General features: G+C 48.9%; 5 protein-coding genes across 5 annotated transcripts; 1 reads left to right on the top strand and 4 right to left on the bottom strand.

Moving 5' to 3' along the window:
- Window positions 1-4,818: 4,818 nt before the first annotated feature.
- Window positions 4,819-5,217, bottom strand: DSM5745_02629 (uncharacterized protein; the record flags this gene model as incomplete). Its single annotated transcript, XM_026744645.1, has 1 exon — window positions 4,819-5,217. One exon carries the CDS (start codon window positions 5,215-5,217, stop codon window positions 4,819-4,821), a length of 399 nt encoding a protein of 132 aa, XP_026607808.1.
- A 2,659-nt stretch (window positions 5,218-7,876) lies between these two features.
- Window positions 7,877-9,778, bottom strand: DSM5745_02628 (DUF3176 domain-containing protein; the record flags this gene model as incomplete). Its single annotated transcript, XM_026744644.1, has 1 exon — window positions 7,877-9,778. The coding sequence occupies one exon, from the start codon at window positions 9,776-9,778 to the stop codon at window positions 7,877-7,879; it is 1,902 nt and encodes a 633-aa protein (XP_026607807.1).
- Window positions 9,779-10,769: 991 nt separating this feature from the next.
- Window positions 10,770-11,903, bottom strand: DSM5745_02627 (uncharacterized protein; the record flags this gene model as incomplete). Its single annotated transcript, XM_026744643.1, has 1 exon — window positions 10,770-11,903. One exon carries the CDS (start codon window positions 11,901-11,903, stop codon window positions 10,770-10,772), a length of 1,134 nt encoding a protein of 377 aa, XP_026607806.1.
- A 1,206-nt stretch (window positions 11,904-13,109) lies between these two features.
- Window positions 13,110-14,918, top strand: DSM5745_02626 (uncharacterized protein; the record flags this gene model as incomplete). The annotated part of the gene is made up of 3 exons (XM_026744642.1): window positions 13,110-13,131; window positions 13,228-14,807; window positions 14,850-14,918. 3 exons carry the CDS (start codon window positions 13,110-13,112, stop codon window positions 14,916-14,918), a joined length of 1,671 nt encoding a protein of 556 aa, XP_026607805.1.
- A 1,678-nt stretch (window positions 14,919-16,596) lies between these two features.
- On the bottom strand, window positions 16,597-18,840 carry DSM5745_02625 (uncharacterized protein; the record flags this gene model as incomplete). The annotated part of the gene is made up of 6 exons (XM_026744641.1): window positions 16,597-17,032; window positions 17,086-17,591; window positions 17,641-17,698; window positions 17,751-17,859; window positions 17,907-18,648; window positions 18,706-18,840. The coding sequence occupies 6 exons, from the start codon at window positions 18,838-18,840 to the stop codon at window positions 16,597-16,599; spliced, it is 1,986 nt and encodes a 661-aa protein (XP_026607804.1).
- Between the last annotated feature and the right edge of the window lie 366 nt (window positions 18,841-19,206).

Below are 19,206 nucleotides of genomic sequence, written 5' to 3'. Positions count from 1 at the left end.
TAATAGCTATAAAATACTTTATATTATTATATATAATTTAATACCTTAATTATTATATATATAATTAAATTATACATTATTTTAGTTTAATTTATATTAAAAACCTTTATATAAATAAAAGTATATAAAAAATACTTTAAGTAATAAACTTTTATAAATACTATTTAATATTACCCTAAGTATACTAGTATTTTACCTAGTTTATTTATAAATTAAAAGTTATATATAAAAACATATATATTTAATTTAAATTACCCTAAAATATATTTTTTTAAAATAATAAAACTTATTTTTATAAGTACTTATACCCATGGGTTTATTACTACTAGGTAAAATAGGCTAGTAAGTTAAATAGTTTTATATATTTAATAATTAATATTATTTGCACGCTCGCGACGCCAGGGTGAAAGTAAAAAATTTTAAAAATAATAAAAATAATAAGCTAAAAATAAAAATAATAAAAAAATAGTTAAAATTAAAAAAAGGATTACAGGTAATAGTGCCTTTAGTTATATAAATATTAGTAACTAAGTTTAACTTTTTTTTATAATAACTTTTATTATTTTATAAATATTTTAGGGGTAAATGTTATCTCTTTAATTTATAATTTAATTTTTATTTTTTTTTAGTATTTATTAAAGCTAATGTTTTTTAGGTTATTTTTTTATATAAAATAAATAGGATGCAGCCGGCAAACTAGTTTCTTAATAATATAAAGTAATAATAAAAATCTATATTTATAAGCTAAATTTATAACTAAAAAAGTATATATTAAAAATCTTATTATATATTTATTATAATTTATTACCGCCTTTTTAAAAAGCATATTTAGCTATATATTTATATATTTTTACTAAAAATAAATAAAAAATATAAAAATATAGCTTATACTTAGCTAATATATTATTAAAAATATAATTTAAAATAAATTTTTAAACTAAAATAACATGTAATATATTTTTAGTAGGTAATTATATTTTACTAGTATTTTTTTATACTAATTATATATATAAATTTTAAAAAATATTATAATATTATAATTATTTATTATATTATTATAATACTATTATAAATCACGTGGTTATAATAAGACTACGCTAACTCCACTATATTCCCAAACCAGCCAACGGCGGGATGGTAGTTAGGTCTTAGTAAATATTTTTAAAGTCTTAATCTAAATAACCAGTCTTATTAATGGCAGCTTTGTAATATTACTATTTTTTGTTAAGTTCATTTCCTGCGAGGAATTGAAGATACAATTCAAACCTTTTGAGTATCTAATCCGCAGAGTGCCTAAATCTGCGGAAGAAGACTGGCTGTTCAGCAAGGAGGGGCGCTACTCACCAACCGGTCACTAACAAGTGACAGAATGGTACAAGGCGCTTATCAAGGACCACGTCAATCGCCAGAAGGCTCGAGCTGTAAGGAAGAGGTAAGTATAGTAATAACCTGTTTCTAACCAGTCTCTAACTAGTTAGATATCGTGAAAGTAATGCTAGCCGCTTAACTCCTACTCCTAGCCCCAAAAAGAAGAGGTAAGTCCCCTAATTAGTAAGTGGCCAGTCGCTGACCAGTTAGCCCTATCATCAATCTTACTTCTAATGAGGTTGATCACACTAGCTCGCAGTCAGACCTCTTTGCTCTCATAATAACATGCAAGCGAACCTCCAGGGCTCTGGAACCTTCACACCTTGTTAGATACATTTAAATATTAGACACCATCACGCCACAGGCCTGACATAGGGTGTCCGCAGGAACAACAGTATCTGAAAACACTGCATAATAAAAGACAAGGAGCAAGATATCTTTTGATTCAGAAGCCCTAACTTGCTCAGCACCGGCCCCATGTCTTGTTTACAGCCCCCTTTTCCTGTTGCAATCCAGATTAAAGAGATCTTAATCGCGAGATTATACATGCACTTGCAAGTAATGCAGCCCCGGTCCCGGGATAACCAGTTAGATACCTACCACGGTCATGTTGTTTACTTCCTCTGAGATACCATACCAGGCAGGTTTAAAACTGCCTTTATTGCCCCTATAACGCAGACGTTATTCTATTTATTTATTCATCTAGTGCGGCAAGAAATCCCAGGCTAGACGTTAATAGAAAACAGGATTTCCGCGTCTGCTTGGAAAACGTACGCATCTGCGCTGCATTAACTCCAGAACATGGATGGGAACCATCACTAGGCGAGCCGTGGCGTTGCCGCCGCCCACGCCCCGGTCTCAAGTGCCTATGGTACGGTGCACAAGGCTCCGAAAGCTGTGCGAGCTAACCCTAACTTGGCGCTGTAGTGTTAGGGTTTGGCATGGCGGAGGAGTAGCGCTCATGTAGGGCTTCAAAGTCTGAAGGGTTCTTGGTGTACCTGGATAGTACCCTATTGTTCAGTCAGCTCGCCGAAAGAAAAGGTGAAACGCCGTCGTGGCAAATGACTCGGACAGGGGCCATGGCCATTTGCAAGGATTTGAGGTCGGTTAGGGTCTTGAACTGGGGCCATATCAAAGTTGATAACAAGTTAATCATCTCGGATCCGGCCAGAATCCTGACTGCTACCGTCGCCCTGTGTCCGTCGGCGACAAGAATATCTGATGATATACAAAAGCTATGGTTCTGATGTGATGGGGTTCTCCGTAAGCGCGGGGTTACGGGAACAGAGACAATTCAGATCTGTCCAGGGACCAAGGTTAACCTTGGAAGTATTTGCACACCTAAACGTTCAGTATCGTATGCCACCTGATATCGCCACCTTTGTTAGCGACCAATTCTATGAGGGGCGCATGTCAACTGATGATTCAAACCGAACAGAAGATCAGAGACCATTTTATTCCCTTATTAACTTCTCTAGGATAGATTGGTTATACAGACACACATATTACACATTGATCTAAGTGTGTATGCCTCTCAGCTGGTAACTCTAGTGGCAGGGTAAGGCGGATTCAAATAACACCTCTTTGGAAGACCGAAGACAGGGTAACAACCCTAAAGGGGATCGGAAGTATAATAAAAGGGGATAGGTACGCTTTGCTTTGTTAGGGCTGGCCCCGGGTATCAGCATGCTCGGGCGGGCTTGCCTTACCATCCTATTTGCTCCTTCTGCTGTTTCCGAGCCTGATAGATCATGTTGAGAATAAGGGAGATGAAGGCGTGCAGGAGATGCTTAATGTAATAGACTTTTATAGGTACTCTCTAACTTTGCCGTAAATATACTAGCAGTTTACCTAGTTTATTTATAAATTAAAAGTTATTTATAAAAACGCATATATGTAGTTTAAATTACCTTAAAATGCCCCTTCCCGTGATAATAAAACTTATTCCCACGGGTATTTATATTTATAGGTTTATTATTATTAAAATAGGCTAAAAAGTTAAATAATTTAATATATTTAATAATTAACCTTATCTTATCTACACGCAAAGCTAATACTTTTTTTATTTTTTTTATATAAAATAAATATAGCTGGTAAACCGGCTTTAAGCTTAATAATATAAAATAATAATAAAAATTTATATTTATAAGCTAAATTTATAATTAAAAAAGTATATATTAAAAATTTTATTATAAATTTATTATAATTTATTATTATTTTTTTAAATAGTATATTTAGCTGCATATTTATATATTTTTATTAAAAATAAATAAAAAATATAAAAATATAGCTTGTACTTAGCTAATATATTATTAAAAATATAATTTATAAAAAATTTTTAAATTAAAATAATATATAATATATTTTTAGCAGGTAATTATATTTTAATTATATTTTTTTATATTAATTATATATATAAATTTTAAAAAATACTATAATATTATAATTACTTATTATATTATTATAATACTATTATAAATCACGTGGTTATAACAAGGCTACGCTGACTCCACCATATTCCCGAACTAGCCAACGGCGGGATGGGAAGACGCCTACAGCCCCCGGCCATTCTACCCGCACCGGTGCCGTTTGACATTATCACCATGGATGGATCTTATTATCCGACGGGTTCAACACTCTGCTTGTCATGGTAGACAAATTCACTGAAGTTGGCTTTGTCCCAGGGAAAGCCACAGGGATCGCGGATAGACACTGCAGCGCCGTGTAGATATCTACCATACCTAGCCTTATCACACCCAGGGCCCCACGGTTTGGGTTTCCAGGAACCCGGAATATAAATGCTATAAATGGAAGCTAACCGCCAGGTTCCATATAGGGTTTTCTATTGATCAGGATTCCTTGGGTTGCTGTCTTCACTGACATTCTAGAGTACCATAGAATCAGCAGAGTATGGGATATCAGAAACATTGATTCAAGCACTCATTGAAACACACAAACATTCTCCCATTTCCATTAGGAGTCTCTGGCCCTGGCGATGATTTCTCCAGATATCCGTTGTCCGGACAAATCTATACAGATGCTTTTCGCGCCGGGGAGTTCTTTGAGCTTCAATTCTGAGAATTGGACCGGCATGATTAATAAAACCCCACTTGTACCACCCAGTAGCTTGGTGCATAGATCAGGAATATAAACCAAAGCACCGCCGGCGCTTGGCACATGCAGTCAGCTCGCATTGCCGTCAGGAAGTATTCCATGTTGTTGTTATGGGGTACACCAACTCGGTAGCTTTTGTTCAACGCCATAAGGACTTGTCGCTAGGCGAACTGGCAGGTTCTTGCTGCTGTTACATCCACGACATCGTGATCGCCTTTCTAGGGTTTTCGAGTGACTAGGGGCAGGGGAACTTGGTTGTCTAGCATCAATGCCTGGGTCCACAGTTCGCAGTACCTGCTGACCTTATGCAGCCATAGTTGTCCCCTGAGCACCCGTTTACTGCAAGTGTCCAGACGACGAGGTTGTTGCCGGTTCCTCCTCCGATCCTTCCGGGTAAGGCAAGGGCAAAGCTGGCTCTTCGAACGGCCAGAAGAAGAAGAGCAAGAAGGGTCGCAAAGGGACCAAAAAGCATCGGATTCTCTCGCGTGTCCCGGTGAGACCGTCTGTGCCCGTCTTCTGCTTGTAAGCTGGGCTCTCTGCTGGCCTGTGGATGTTGAAAGTGGGAGACTGTGGTGTCGGACTCCTGAGGCCGTTCGTGAAGCGCTGAGACATTCGGAGAATTAAGAGCTCAACGCATTGTTTGAGGCGGAAGCTCGAAGGCTGATTTGCGATCTCGAAAGGTGGCTCATTGAATCTGCAGACCGTCCAACAGACAAGGTTGCCACGAGCAGCCATTAGAGATCTGGCCAGTTACCAAAGAAATTTGAGGATATTCTACCTTTACGCAATTCATCAGCACTTTGCTTTGGCTTGCCCTACAAGGGCCCAGAGCTTTCATGAAACGCTGCAAGTGGAACTGTGGGAGAGCATACAGCAGTTCCTACCTGCATGAGCATGAACAGCCTTGCGAAAAGAATCCAGACACCAGGGACGGGCGGATACACTGTAATTAGACCTATGGAAGGACATCCATTCCAGTACGTTGTTGATGTGCCAAGTGGGATGCGGAGCGCTCTTCCATGAGTTGAGGAGTTGTACTTGATATTCCAACAGCTAGCAGATGACCTCAGGCTCGCCGCACTTACACATGGAGGAAATCACGGCGGCCATCGCCAAGGTAAAGCAGCCGCTCAAGGATTGGGACTTGAACAAAGAATTCCGGAAGATAATACCTTTCTCTCCTCGCCCAATTCAAACCCGTTTACAAAAAGTGGATTTCAGCACGCAAGCGTTAGGAGTTCGGGCTTGTTGCTGAGCTGGTTAAAAAGAGCTAACCCTAATCAGCCACGCAACGCACCTACCTACCTAGATAGCGCTGATTCTTGTTGCAATTGCTCTGCGCGCTAACGATGATATTAAGGCTGAATGATCAGCACATATACTATCACAATCTCACCACCAGAACTGGCAGGCAGTCTCCATTACACCACTACAAGTCAAATGAATCTTAATTCTACATACTTGTCCCGTTTGGCGAAGGCAAGGAGACTGAACGAGCCTACCTGTTTATATTTAAGGCTCCAGACCTATTCTTGACGGTCTTATTTAACCCTTACCAAAGAGCCATCTACTATGGCAACTGGAAGCCAAAATCAACCTATAATTCGGTTGAGATACTCCGCACATCCACTGAGTGAACACCAACCATAGCAGAGGCCCAATCTGCATGGCCATATACCCGAGACGAAGATCGACCTCACATGCGTCCGCGAGGTGGAGATGTCGAAATGTACTGCTTCCCTCTAGGTTCGTTCTACCACTGAGGTCATGATCCCCGAATAGCTCCGTCCAAGCTAGATCATCAGTCATCCATGCCATTTCATCTAGCCCTTCCCTTCACCTCTTCAGGAGAATGGCGATAGTGATCTCAGAAGGCCAACAACCAGTTCGTATCGAGATAGTGGACGTTCGAACCTTAACCAGAGGTACCGAACGCAAAACTGAGTGGATATACTTCCATAATCCAGGCCTCTAATTAGTGCAATCTGGCGGTGTTGAACTGGGTCCCAATGGCAAGAGAATCCAAATTGACATCACTCCCAAAATGATGGTACGCAGCCTTCTGGATAGCGTAGCTAGAGCCCTGGTTTGAAGCTAACTTGATTGTCTAGTCTCCCTACGATCACACTGCCGCCGTCCACCGTCGAACTGTCCAAGTACCATATACAATACCACGAGGCTTTCGTAGGCAACCGGGCATTGCACAGTCAGCTATAGCTTGCAGTCACCAAACGGACTATGGAATAGCGGAAGGTCACCCAAGTAGGCCGAGGTGGTTGGAATGACATTAATATCAAATCTATTCCGGGAGTTGCACATCGACCTGTCCGGATACCATATGCGTTGGCAACATGAAACTCTCCAGCTGCCTCTGGCTAATAATCTTTCTCTGATAACCCACAAAATGGCACCTTTGACGACATGGCGCCTCAGTTCGACAAGCAAACTGCCAATAAAGCATTCGCGTCTCTCTTCATACCCGGACTACAACCTACTGGCGCCCTATTAGGGCTCACAGACGTCGAGTCCCCGTGAACTCCTGCTGTATAAACTTGCTGCAGGCAATTTGCGCCCAGGACCCGGATGATATAATTTGCTGGAAGATGACCAGGCCGCGATTTACGCCTGAGTTCGGGCAGCCGGGCGATAAAGACCATGCATTCATGGCTGTTATAAATAGCTAACTCCAGCACAAGCTGGGTGCCAACTGGGTCCTTAAGGCCCTCTTTGCCCTCGATGTCAGCCGAAGAAAGATGATCCATCCTGTGACAAGCCGCGAGAGGAACGAAATCCTAAGCTACTAGATGTCGGGTTTGCGTCCGCGGGGGTAAGGACCTTTCTCCAGGCAGTGGCCCGGGACCTCTGCAGCTGGCAGTTGGAGCCTGAAACGGCTTCGAGAGCGTCGAGGCGAGAGTGTACCTTAGCTTTACACTGACGCGAGTACCCTACCAGGATCTCTCGTACATGGGTATGTGCACGCTTTCCCCTTCTGTCCAAGGTACCCTACCATACTTGATTTGATGACAGCAGTGGCTAACAAAAATCCTATATCTGGCAATGCTCCATCACGCGCGCAGGAAAGCAGGGCGATCCGTCAACTTAATCTATAAAATAGGTTGGGAAGACTGTGACCACTTGGAGCTGTTTGAGGAGCCAGAGGGATCTGGTCGGGACAACGAGGGCGATGCGGAGGGGGTGATATAAATTGTTATCAAAAATCTTGATACAGGATGGTTCATGTATTTATCATACTGCGGAGGACAAGGAGCAGGTGGTGGTATTGATCTGAAATAGAGTGGAATGCGATAATCAATGCAGGTATATTGAAAGACCCATGAGTAGTACAGAGTAAGACAAGGTTAAGCACACGATGCTAGATGTCCCTTACACACAATCAAGCAGACCGATCCAGCACAAGCCCCTTCAGACTATCAACCCTCCTCAATCGAACATGTATATTCTGCGCAACCTGCTCCATCTGACCTGCCGTATCAGTCTTCGTAAGCTCAGCTTCACTCTTCGGACCATGCAGGCCATGGAAGAGCACAGCAAGCACAGAAGTCCTCCACGGGCGAAGCCTTTGTCTGCTATTAAGGAGGATCGTCAACCCCAGGAAAACAGCCCCAAGGACAACCAGCCCACACGGAAGAACGAGCCAGGCCCAGTGGACAAAGACGTAGACCTGTAAGCCCTTGATGTCGCCGTTCACAGTGACGTTGCTGGCATCGAGCACGTATTTGATGTATGTATCGGCGATATTGCTCATCACTGATTCCAGTCCTACGTCGAGGATCCTATTGGCGGCGACTTGGTCTACTCGGGTCGTATTGATGCTTGGAGCCAAATCCGAGGTATTGGAAGCTTTGTATAGGGACTCTCTATAGCCTTGAAGATAGGTAGGGATACTCGTATAATCCCCTACTCCACAGAACGCCCCCTCGGAGACATTGATGTATCTGTTGTACGTGTTCGACAATGTGAAATTGATGGATTCAGGAGAGGCGCCATGTGAAGGTTTCCAGCAGCTTACATTGACTTTGCTGCCCAAGCTATTCTCAAAGACCCTGCCGTAATCGGGTGATGAAATATTGAACAATGCTGTCCCGTTGGAGACAGAGACATTATATTTCCTGGAACATAGAGCAAGAGCGCATTGCGTCACCTTGCCAGGACGAAAGAACTTTTCCAAGTTTAAGAACCGGGGTAGCCCTATATTCGTCGTGTTGACAAGCGTCAGATTCGCATGGGCGACAACGACGGCTGGACTTTCTATTCCCATATAGACCTCCGCGCCGGGGCGAGCTAAGCCGGTGCTGAGGGGCCAAATCACAGAATCGTATATCCACAGCCGGAGAGTAACAGCATTAGTCTCGCGTCTAAAATAAAACGAGGCGTTCATTGCCTTCTCTTGGCCTTGGGGAGGGACTAGTCGGCACGATGAATACACGGTCGTGTACGGCACGTCTTTGGAGAAGTTTAAATATGAGTTGAGATCCAACTCGGGGCATTTGAACGTAGTCTGAGAGGTGATATCTTCGCATTGGCTGCACAGCCCCACTGATTCGAATTCATCCCACTCGCAATTCCCTGAAGGACATGTTACGATTGGTTGCAGGTATTCGGATGCCTGCGCAAACACTCCAATCGGCGTAATTCGATCCTGCTGATCGTAAAGGTCGTCAAACACAATTTCCCGCTTCGCTATGGCAAGGCTGGAGTTGGCGGCCTCGACAGTCTCCAACGTACGGTACGTCAGGACCTGCTGGACAAATGGATCGAATATCAGGGCGAGAATGGTCAGCACCGCACCAAGAGATACAAGCGAGCGGCCCTTATCTTGCAGGACCATAAAGATCGCACCGAGTGGTCCGCGGCTGGCGCTATCAAAGAGCTCCATATTATATATCTGCTTCCTCCTCTTGTAGACCCCAATCCACTTCAACTGGCCAATGCAAGCCGAGATAACATAGATAAGTGACGACTTGGACGCAGTTGCGAGCGTCGAGATGATTGCGTTGAGGGTAAGTCCATAGGCAAACTCAGGCTGGGGCTCGCCATTGAACGTAACAAGGATGCAGACAATTGCAATACAGCAGGTGAGACTGAAGATCATCGCCAGGATCTCGAAGAGCCAGGTGTCCAGTTTCTTCCACCACCAGGCCTGGAATCTGCCCGGGTCTGGTGGTGATTCTTGCGGGGGCGGTAGGGGCGAGCCAGTCCGGGGAAGAAGCTCGTACTCGGATCCGGCTCCGGCTTCGGCTTGCTCGTGGCTTCGGCGCTCGGTATTGTGTGACATTCTGATGGCGGGGGCTCGGTTGGGGTCTGGTATTTGAGTTTGTTCGATGTTGAACGTCGGGGAGGCGGGTGGGCATCGATCCCCCCTTAAAGGCTCACAGGGACAAGGCTGAAGAGTCCAAACAGATCTGGCCGTTGCAGTGAGATGTCGTGCAACAACTGGTCAAACGTCCGTCTCTGTCGTGATTTGATAGAGAAGACAGGCATTCTATACGAGGCCAGCGTAGCACAAGGAGGGTGAGTGCAACGTCTCTGCCAATCTGCCATTCGCCGACGAACTCGTCCGTTCATCTGGAATCTGACATGAGGACGGGCGCTTCCTCCCTGTTTCTGGTTGGCGTGAGCATTCTATATTTGGGCGACGAAAAGTCGCAGAGCCTCTCGGAGATTCTGTTCGTCAGGAATGTGGGAGTTGGACGGGGCGTAGTCGGAAGGGACCTTCGAGTTGTCTAGGTAGGTACTTGCTCCCTGGTCCCTCCTTCCCAAATGCATTGACCAGGGTCTCTCACACCCCAAGACACATCCGTGACGTTGTTCTTATAGCGGTAGCCAATTACGCCACACCAAACAAGTCCCTGGCACTCATTTAGATGAGAATCAGGGCCCGTATGCATTACACGACGGCATGGACTTTGATATGTTCGCGGTTGCAGAAGTCTCGCGAGGCCGAAGCTGGCTCATGGGGGTTAGGCCATCAGGGAATCCTTGAGGATGCAATAAGCCTAGCAATGCTCGCGTTGGGGAGGGTTTTAGGCAACTGGGGGTGCCTCCTTTTTGTTCCAAGGAGCATCATGGTAAACAGGATACTAGGCTCCGTACGTAGCTGTGTGGTATATATTGTTCAATCAGATGCGGGGCTGGAAAGATGATCATCATTTGAGATAGAAAGCATAGCGTAGCATTAGTATAGAGCACAATTGGAACTTTTTCGCTATCGTACATGCAGATTCCCTGTCCCCCGCAGCGTAGCGTAGGCCAACAAGTAACCGCAGCTAGAAACTCCTCGAAACCATCGCGAGGGAATCATCCAAATCAAAAGAGCTACCCCGCCCATTGACGCGAACGGTAGTTTTCGAATACGTATACGACGATGTGTAAACTGGCGGTTTCGCGAAGGAAAAGTTCGGCACTAGGTCGTCGCTGCCAATGCTCCCTCTGCCCGGGAGAACGAGTGTACTTCCCTGGCTCGTTCCGCTGCCCGGAGGTCTTGCGGAGGATTGGGTTCTGGAGTATTCACTTCCCATGCTGCTTCGACCAGGGAGTACGATTGTGCTGCCGAGGCTTGTTTCGCTGTGGTATGAGTGTCTTTCGGTTGTGTATGATTCTGGGGGGAGTGCAGGTGTGCGGTTCTCGCTATAAAAGGTGGTTGATACATCTTCATCGGCCACCGCGGCCATGTCCGAGAATGGGTTTGAATACCGTAGGCTCTGGTGATGTTGTTCGTCAGGTCGATATGCAGCTCCTGCCTGGAAGTTCAAAAAAGCGGAAGCGGTTGGTGATGCGTCGTCAAGGTAAGACATTTGCGACCGAAAGTCGCGTCGTAGGCCTGTCCTTGAGTTTGCAGACGCCCGGTCATCTTGCAGACTATCTGCATCTGACTCTTGGCGAGCTCGGCGGCGATATATGAGAAGAACAATGAGAGCAATTAGTGTTATGAGCCCAAGAATTCCGAAGAGAATGCCGAATAGAAGAGCGTATGGAGGGCCGGAGTCATCGTCTGAGACAGACGACGTGGACGATGTGGATGAGGTAGGCTGAGTTGAAGTCTCGGTAGCGAACGTTGTATGAGTAGAGCTTGTAGATAAAGTGCTGTGGATGGTATTTAGGTCGGACAGATAATCTGAATCCCGGCTAGACGTATGGTTCGAGAAAGCCGTTCCAAAGTCTGGAATACTAGTAGCCGAAGCAGACGCGACCGCAGATGTCCTTTCGGTAGAAGACTGGTCAGGAGATGTCTTGCTTAAATTTCCGTCTTCCGCTAATGTCTCAGTAGGTGACGGTGCGTCGATAGAGGTGTTTGAGGGAGTGTCGATTGGAGAAGTAGCGGAATCGGTTGCTGCTGGTGCTCGTCGGATCTTTGTACATCGGAGTCCTTGGTAGAAGATAATGGAAGGGTTTGTGGACATGGCAGTCAGCGCTCAACTAAGCTGACGGCTGACGACATTGGAGGGTTGAGGCAAATGAGCGAGGGCCTCAAACGGCAAGAAGGTTCAATAAAAGTAGCAGTAAAGGCGAAATGCGTCAGAGAAAGTGTATGTGTAAAGCCAGTCAGGCCATGTCGTGAGGTTCGCCAGGAGTCCCTCGTCGAGAGCAGGCAGCGCAGAGGGTTGGAAGGAGTCGGAAGATCAGGCCTGGCCCTCTGCAAGTTAAGAATAGCCCTCCTCCAGCCTTTGGGCTGCGCATGGACCCCAAGCAACGGCTTTGACGGCCGTGCGAATGCTACCCAGACATGGGTCCCTGGCCAGGGGCGAGCCCAGACGAAGACGCATGTTCCTGAGTTGAAGGATCACATCGGAAGGAAGAGTGAAACAGAATCCGTCCAATGGGTTGGGCCAAGCAATCTATAGACAACGTTAGTCCGACCGGGGTCCGACGAGCTAAAGGGCAAACAAGTACAAGTCAATCAGCTACCACGCCATCATGGAGACAGGTACGGAATAGACAAGAGCTCCGCTCACATGATTCGTATTCACGTATACCGATGGATTGGTGTTGATGGTGTTGCTGTCCAGTGTCAAGGTGGGAAACGCTACGTCATTTGCGCTGAGTCAGCGGTTACGGTCCGACTTTGCCTCCGGACTCTCTCTACAGGTCACCTGACCATGCCTGTCCGTCAGATCGGGGCTCATACATCGATCTGACTGCTCAATTGCATAGTCCAGGGGTAAAACGCTTTGAGAGTCCTCTGAGACTCCTACTGTATGTGTTCCAAGTGTTGTGATGCAGTTGTTGGCGCAAACACCGAAACAACGGGATCTTCAGGCTGTGTCATGTCGCTCCACCGCGCAGTTGACATTGAGCCGGGCGTCACTCGTCAGTCGCTTGGACGCTCCCCCTCCTTCCACGCTTTCTCCTTGATCTTCAGTTCGGCGTTTCTTTCTCCAGCATTTGCTTAGCATCGTCTGGTTGATCTAGTTCGCGCATTCCATTGAATGATTTGGGCCTTTTGCCACTTCTCCCCCTCATCCCCTGAACCACACTTTCCGCCCACGAGGTTCCTGGACTTCAGGCCAATATAGTCGCATGTGATCTTCTGAATGCATTCCTGGTCTTCTGCCGCTTCTGAACTCCGTGCATTCGAGCAATTCCGCTTCGTCAAGTAGACCGTCATCATGTTCGGATGGAGTACAATGGGTAAGTCCACGTCTTCAATCTATCTGCCCCAAGCCACCCGCCCTCCCCCCTCAACGCCTCATTTCCATCCCGACTGCTAACGACGTCTCCCTGCAGGCCTCCCCGCAATCGGGTCGGACCCTGACTCAGAACGTTCTCCCCCGCCTCCTCCAACCAAGCTCGACTTTCCAGTCTACCGCGTCCCCGCCGTCCCCGACACTCCCTCCGAAGACTCCCTCCGCAATCTCCAAGCAGAGCTCGCCTCCATCCGTCGTCCCCAAGACATCACGCCGGACAAATTCAAAGACCTCAACCTCAAAGTCGAGACCGACGTACCGCTATCCGCAATTGTTCGTCACAATGGCGCAAAGACCGCTCCTCCGCTGCCGTGGGAATTGGATTGCCCCAACCCATCTCTCGGATCCCCCGCCCCCGCAGACGGAACGCCGATCTTCATGGACAACGAGAACCCATACCCGACCAAGGATAAATACGAGCTACTAGAGCAAGAATTGCTGCTGGACAATGACGATGCGTTCCGGGAGGTCGCCCGGTTGCCGCCTCGCGCTGGTCGCGAACGGGTCCGCGTGACGCAGACGAGGAAGTTCTGGACGGCGCTGGAACGGATGTCACAATACTGGGATGACAGCCTGGACAAGTATTTCGAGCGGCCAAAGTCGCCCGAGCCGAGCGATACTGAGGCGGATACCGAGACCACAGAGGTCATTGAGGCTACCCCAATGGACGTCGACCCGCCGACCACAACCACCACCCAAGACAACACAAAACCAGAACTAGTGAAGAAATACAAAGGCCGCCGCATCGCAGCCGGGCCCGCGATGCCAGAAGACGTCCGCGACGAGACAGTCCGCGCCCTCACGGAAATGGCAGCCTGGCCCTTCGGCTGCCAGGCCTCTCTCCCCATGAACACCCCCAAGCTCTCCCTCGGAACCCTTCTCTTCCCCGTCCGCCAAACATTCCTCGCAACGCGCTCGCCCAAGGACCGCCAGCTCGCCCGCAACGGGATGCTCGAGGGCCCCCTCTTCGTCGCCCAATGCCGCCCTGAGACCGTCTTCCGAGGACCCCACGAAAAACACGGCGACGGGCTCGGCGACACCTGCGATCTCGTCCGCGAAGTCGGCGCTATGCTTCTGGCCGCTCAGGAGCGGGCGCGCGAGGGCGCAATTGAGGTGCGGCCCGGCGAGGGAAAGTGGTGGACCACGAAGCCTCGATGGGGCGGAGCGCCGAACGATGCCATCGGCGACAGTGTGCGCATTATGCTTGAGCAGGAACAGCAAGCCGCGGCGTTGATGGGAAGGCCGCGCTCAAGTTCACGCCCGCAACCACCGGCGTTACGGAGACCGGGCCTACGACGCGCAATGAGCAGCAGCGACAAGTGGAAGATCATCTCGCCGGGCCCAGGCCTCTGGGATAAACGGATGCGGTATATCCAGATCGGTCGGGACAGAGACTGTCCTTATGACGACGTACGTCTCCCTCCACCCCCACCATCAACAAATCTAACAGGCACAGATCTACATGCTCTCCTCCCTAAACCACCACCTCTCAATCCTCCACCTCCGCATCCACCGCCGCTACATCGACATCATCACAAACGGCCGCAGCACCGTCTCCCCAACCGCGGGCTCCGACCCCGACCACCCCTGGCACATCCTCAAGCTGCGGCGCACGCGCTGGTACGATCTCTTTGATGCAAAGGACCGCCTCGACGTCTTCAGGGGCGTCTGGACTATCTTCCATGTTTTGCTGAGGGCCCCGCGCCCGCCCGCGGATGGGCCCCCGCCTAGTCTCCCGCCGATTTCGCCGGTTGATCCCGCGATTGTGTATGGGGGGTTGCCGTTGGAGTCTGTTTAGTCTGGCTGGGAGGGATGGGGTGGGAATGTACATAGAGTGATGTCTAGCATGGGGTTGCATATCATTTCATATCATACCATAAGTAAGTTAGGTTTAGGAAGGCTTAGCATACAGAATTCCACTTCAGCTATATACACATTCTCTGCTATGTCGCGTTTTCCCATCCACCTTAGTTCGTCGTTCGTAGCAATTCGTATCCATCCCATTGAGGTGCTTGCCATCGTCTACCTACCGGTAGGTAGTCCGGAGCACATACGCCTCTGTAACCTCCATCCACGCCATCCGAGTCCTAAGGTATGTAATTGCCCGCGCCCATCTGCCATCCTCCGAATCGACGTTCACTTGCTCTCAGTATCCCTTCTATCTACTATTTCCCCATAATTCACATATAAATTCCCGATCCCGTACAGGTATAATCTGACCTCCTCAGCGCAAGCTGGAGGTTCATCCATAGCAGCGGATGTGTTTCCCGCGAGCCAGGCTGATCAATCCCTCCATCCCTATCCTTTTCGCCTTGCCTTGCGTGCCTTGCGTGTCTTGCCTTGCGTCTGTCTAGCCTTGCGTCTGTCTAGCCTTGCGTCTGTCTAGCCTTGCGTCTGTCTAGCCTTGACATGCGTGCGCAAACTATGAACCGAAAACAGGAATCACCCAAATGGAACTCCGTCCCATCCTATTGCGTGCCGGAAGCACTCTCGTTGCTCTCTCCGAGACGAAGTAAGTTCCGTACGGAGACCGTTAGACTTGTCTTTGCGGTCGTACCTGGTTACGGGCCTTACGGCCCCTGAACCAGACGTGCCGGCGGACGGATGGAGACGGGTCGGGTGTACCGTGTCCCATGGATCCGCGTCAACCCATCCATAATTCCATATAGGTAATAGGTAAGCCCATAAATGGCCGTGACTGGAGTGACTAGCAGCCCTTCCATCCGAATGAAGAATCCATAACTGTGCGTAGTCCAATGTACAGGTACTCATGTCATGTACCCAGATATCTGCTAATAGGTACCGGGTACAGGACCCTGCGCCCGCCCGCCACCGCGTAACCATCGACCACGGAAACATTATCCGCATGCCACAGCCGCTGCATGTATGACGTCGCCCGTGGGACAGAGTGCTGATCCTTCGTGCATGCGACGCGATATGATATACGCGCCTGTGCTTGGTTTTTGGCTTGGGCGTGTGCTTTGACGCCTGGCTGGCTGGGGACTGGTGGATAAGACTTCCATGCTTCGACCAAAGCAAGGCAAAGGAGGGCAGGCAAGCCAGTTTCCCACATGGCAATGGGCCTGCAGTGGCGGGAACACTATCGGCCTCTGCTCTGACACTGCGTTGCGTTTGGCTACGCGTAGGCCCGTTGGTCGTTGGATAGATCGCCGCAGTAGCGCCCTAGCGAGGAGCTTCGATTGATAGGTACAGTGTAGCGGGACTGGCCTCAAGGCAAGCTTCCCAAGCAGTAACATCCAGAGCGTAAGGTCTAAGGCTCACGCTCTAGGCTCCTTTTGGAACGAAAGAATATAACATCTGTGCAGCGCAATGCCTAGATGCTTAACATTGTTGACTTACCAAAGGCGAGGCTGCTAGGGCCAGAGCACAACCAGAAAGGAGTCGAAGACTAAACCCACACCTCCTGGTACGGCAACTTCATGGCCGCGACAGACTGATGCATGATATGCGCCAGGCGCGCAGGAATCTCCACCTGCCGGCCATTGTCAGTACCCATATTCAGATCTGGCATTGAATACGGCGACTTCGAGGCTTCAACGGCCTGGTCTGGTTCCTGAGACTTTTCCATCTCAACCGCCTGTCGCAGACGTTCATACAACGGTTTAACGACATCGACGAGGCGCATGGCGGCTATATCCCAGTCTTCGCAGGCGCCCAGTGCTTGGAGGCAGAACCGGACATGCACCAGGTTATCGAATACCGATTCCAAGTCCGGTCGATCCTTGCGTCCAGCTTCGTCTTCGGCTCCGTCGTCTTGGGCTACGAGGGCCAGATTCTTGGCGGCATTCAGTAGGAGGACTATGCTTGAATGGTAGCAGGCGTTGCTTGGATTCAGTTAGCGCAGTCGTTACTAAGACAGGTGGCACACAAAACATACATAGTAAGCCAGCATCTCGCCAGGACACAGTCTTTGTCGTAAAGAAGTCTTATTAATCGAGCCAAGTGCTGCGCAAACGACTGGTATGTTTGGTGGGTATCCGCCGGCAAGCGCAACACTTCCCGGACGACCAGCTCGTCTGAGGGGTTCAGGGACTGCTTTACTGTGAAGTGCATCACGCGCTCGTAAAGCATGATTCGTGAAGTGATATGGATCATATGTAGGAAGAGGATCGGTCGGCTTGCGGCGTCGAAGTTTTCACTAGCCGCATCGTCTGCAGTAATGAGCGAGTCCAGGCGCATGGAGTTGGGAAGCTCCAAAAGCCAGGTGTCTAGATCGAGAGAGAGCTGCTGGAGATCGTCTATTGACACGGAAGCTGCGGAATGAACGAGATCGTACACCTGAGCTGATAGGTATGCGATTTTAAACGCGTGCCACCGAATCAGGTTCGGACAGAGTTGATTGGTAGGGTTCTCCATCGACTCGGACATGGCGAGAGTGTTAACCTTGCAAGATTAGCTGTCTATAGATGAAGGGTGAGCGGACGTTACCGACCATTTTGATCTCGTCTTGTCTCAAGTCGAGCTTGTAGCCAAGAGTCGAGGATAACCAGCTAGAGATCGAGGTTAGAATGCCAATGAACCTGATTAGAGTGTCTGACTGACCACTCAATAAAGGAGAGCGTCCGTGTTACTTTAGCCCGTTCTCTCCAGTCGGCACTACTGGTTTGCGTGTATACCGGCATTTTGTACCGTGCGATATTCAGGCCAGACGCTGCCATTTGTTAGTACGACGCCATTGAAGATCGAAAAGCGACCCACCCGTTATAGCTCGCGCCGTTGTGCTCTTGAGCAAGATCAAGTATATCGAGAGGCAAGCATGCACGCGCATAATGCTCAGATCATCCTCCACATCATCATGCAGCAGCGAGGAAGCGAGGTCAAAATATTTCTCTTTGGCAGAGGCCGGGATATCATCCGTACAATAGTGACTCCCCACGACTGCAACTGCGCAGATTTGACCGACCACGCTTCTCGTTGCATCTTCGGGTCTGTCGTAAGTTGTCTCAATCATACTCTCGCAATCCTCTCGCGGCATGATATAGAACAGGGTCCCACCGCATGAGAAGAACGAAGACACAGCACGGCGCGTGATCTCTCTAGGCGGCAATCCAAAAGGCCCTACAGACACAGTGGGGTCGTGGTCGATCGTGATGGAACTGCGCGACCTCTGCATATGCGCAACTGGTCTTTTCGGACGAGGGCTGGGTGACTGGGTTGGGCTCTGGTCGCTGGAGCCGGTGTCGGAACCCACGCTTGGTCGCGGAGTAGCGGCATGATCCAGCTCGTGCCCGTTCTCGCGTAGCTGGCGAAGGGTCTCAACCGCCTTGTCGAGCGAGTTGCACCGTAGCGACCTGACAATGGCCTCGAGGCGACGGTTCTTCTGCTCCAGGTTGCTGATGGCTGCTTTCCAGGTCTCCTTCTTGCGCTTGTCCGAGTTCTCGTATACGCACCGCTGGCGGGCCTTGACGCATTCTGAGCAGAAGGGTTTCCGGTTGTCGCACTGCAATAGTATAGTCAGTAGGCCGAGCGCGGTCAAATGGCAGAAGGCCAAACACACCCGGGATCTCTTGGCGCGGCAGTTGCTGCAGGCGAGACTGGTTTTCCGTCTGGCGGGAAGCGCAGGGCCGGCTTGCTGCTCGCTGGAGGGACGAATATGCTTGGGGCGGATAAAGGGGAGTGAAACTGAGTCCATGATGGAGAAGATCTAGATGGCAGGTGTCGGCGCCCGGTTAGTAGATCGGCTCCACTCGCTGTTATACGCCGAAGATGGTGACGTAGCCGCCCTGGGTCGCCCGCCACGTGATCACCGTATACTCCGTAGTCGGACCCGACGACAAATGCATTGTCGGGCCCGATCCATGGATGAGAATGGACAGGAAACGTGACAACTGTTGCGCCGCTGGGCTCAAGAAAACGGCTGATCTCCCCGGAAACCAGCACCAGCCAATCGGGACCCCTGGCAGAGTATCATGATCCGGTCTGCCGCTCATCAATGATGTCGCCATGGCTTTGCTTCCGGGGTAGGAATAACAAGAGACGATCCTGGCAGAGATCATAT

This window comes from Aspergillus mulundensis (genome assembly GCF_003369625.1).
Source record: "Aspergillus mulundensis strain DSM 5745 chromosome Unknown scaffold_1, whole genome shotgun sequence".
Lineage (NCBI taxonomy): Eukaryota > Fungi > Ascomycota > Eurotiomycetes > Eurotiales > Aspergillaceae > Aspergillus > Aspergillus mulundensis.
This window is presented reverse-complemented; position numbering and strand designations above follow the sequence as displayed.